This window comes from Enoplosus armatus, chromosome 15 (genome assembly GCF_043641665.1).
Source record: "Enoplosus armatus isolate fEnoArm2 chromosome 15, fEnoArm2.hap1, whole genome shotgun sequence".
NCBI lineage: Eukaryota > Metazoa > Chordata > Actinopteri > Centrarchiformes > Enoplosidae > Enoplosus > Enoplosus armatus.
In genome coordinates this window covers 16,717,720-16,719,327 of record NC_092194.1, presented here as the reverse complement: position 1 = coordinate 16,719,327, position 1,608 = coordinate 16,717,720, and the positions used below count along the sequence as shown (strand labels likewise).

Genomic DNA, 1,608 nt, shown 5'->3' with positions numbered 1-1,608 from the left:
TGGGTGCGTTATGAGATGCAGCAGGATGGAGTTATTGTGCCTCTGTCTGAGTAGAGAGCAGTGAGTGATTTGGGGCATTTGAAGCCCCAGTTAGGTTTTGTTTACTGGCTGTTCTGATACTCTGTACACCAATGCACACCAGCCCAGTCTACACAGCTGTCTGGTTGTCTTCCCCCATACAGCTGAAGGGGGAGGACTGCTTATGAAAAGTGGCTGAGGAGGGTAGAAGAGGTGTAACAGGGCGAGTGGGCTGGTTTCAGATTGTGTCCTTCATTCATTCTCCTTTAAGGTAGCCGTTTGCATCGTTTCCCATCCCTCTGCTCCTCTCTCTCCTCCTCCCACCCCCCACAGTTCCTCCTGCCCCTCCTCCGCCCCCGGCATCCAACCGATGGTTTGACCAACCGTCCTCGGGCCCCTCGTGGAAGCGCAGCCGCAGCGTTTTGCGAATGACCAAGCGCTCCACGATGAAGGAGGCGCAGAACCAGGGCACGGCGTACTCTGCCGTGATCAGTCCCATGAAGTTGTAGCGGAACTCAGAGTAGTCCCAGGGGCAGGCGTTGAACTGGCGCAGCAGCAGCCCCGTGCCGAATTCCCACAGGTACGTCCATAAAGTGTAAATGATGCAGCGGAGCAGTACGGGGCAGCGGCCGCGCAGCTTCAGGTACATCTGCTCCACGATGAGGATGCAGGTGCCGTAGATGAAGAGCGCCCACACGCTGGTCACGCCGGGGAATTTCCAGTTGCAGTTGACCACAAACTCCCAGGTGGCAGTGAACATGACCTCGCAGAAGTAGCCATGGATGGCGTAGAGGTACCAGCGTGACAGCGCCGTCAGAGGTACAGGAGCCTCAGGGGTTTCCAAGGTCACCATCTTGCTTTCACGTAAACCTTCTATCTGTGCTAGCGAGATGCAGGTCTGAGGGGAAAGGAAAGAAGAAAAAGAAGTGTAAGAAAATGACATAAACTCCAACTTTGAAACATTTAAAGTTCTAGTCCTTAAAATCTTCATGAAATCAAACCCCATTTTTTAAAGCATTTTTTCTGCAATAGCCTTTAACATGTTTACATTCAGTAATTACATTCCTGAACAGTCGTTTTTATTTTTAGTGGCGGAGTCCGCCATCTCCACACAAAGGATTCACAGGAAACGATGCAGCATGTAATCCTGTGTAATTTGATCTCATTGATTATGGTTTCACTCTTTTTACACCATATCAGAGTTGTAGTAAGTTACTAATAATTCAAACTGAACATCTTACTGTTGCTGTTCAACGTTTTGCGAAACATGGGGTGACGTTTATTGTGAAGAGGCCGCAGGACAGGTGATGTATATGTTATTGCTGTTAGTGCTAGCCATGATCGTTTCATAAAAAAATACATCCTCAGAACAAGACAATTGTGTACTTATTTATTATTATGTATTTTTGACAGTGGATCAGTTTTAAATATTGCAGGGAGCACTGAATGTAACAAAAAACAAAAAACAGCCACAGTGAGCTGTTAAGTGAAGAGCTGAAGGCGACAGGCTGCACACCTCCAACTCCCCAGCAAGTAACCAACTCCTTTTACGGTGTCCTGCTGTTGTGTGGAAAACTACTTGTTCTAGTC

The 1,608-nt window shown here is 48.1% G+C and overlaps 1 protein-coding gene across 1 annotated transcript; it reads right to left on the bottom strand.

Moving 5' to 3' along the window:
- Positions 1-274: 274 nt before the first annotated feature.
- Positions 275-871, bottom strand: tmem229b (transmembrane protein 229B). The gene has a single exon (XM_070921012.1). It carries the CDS (start codon positions 869-871, stop codon positions 275-277), a length of 597 nt encoding a protein of 198 aa, XP_070777113.1.
- Positions 872-1,608: the final 737 nt, after the last annotated feature.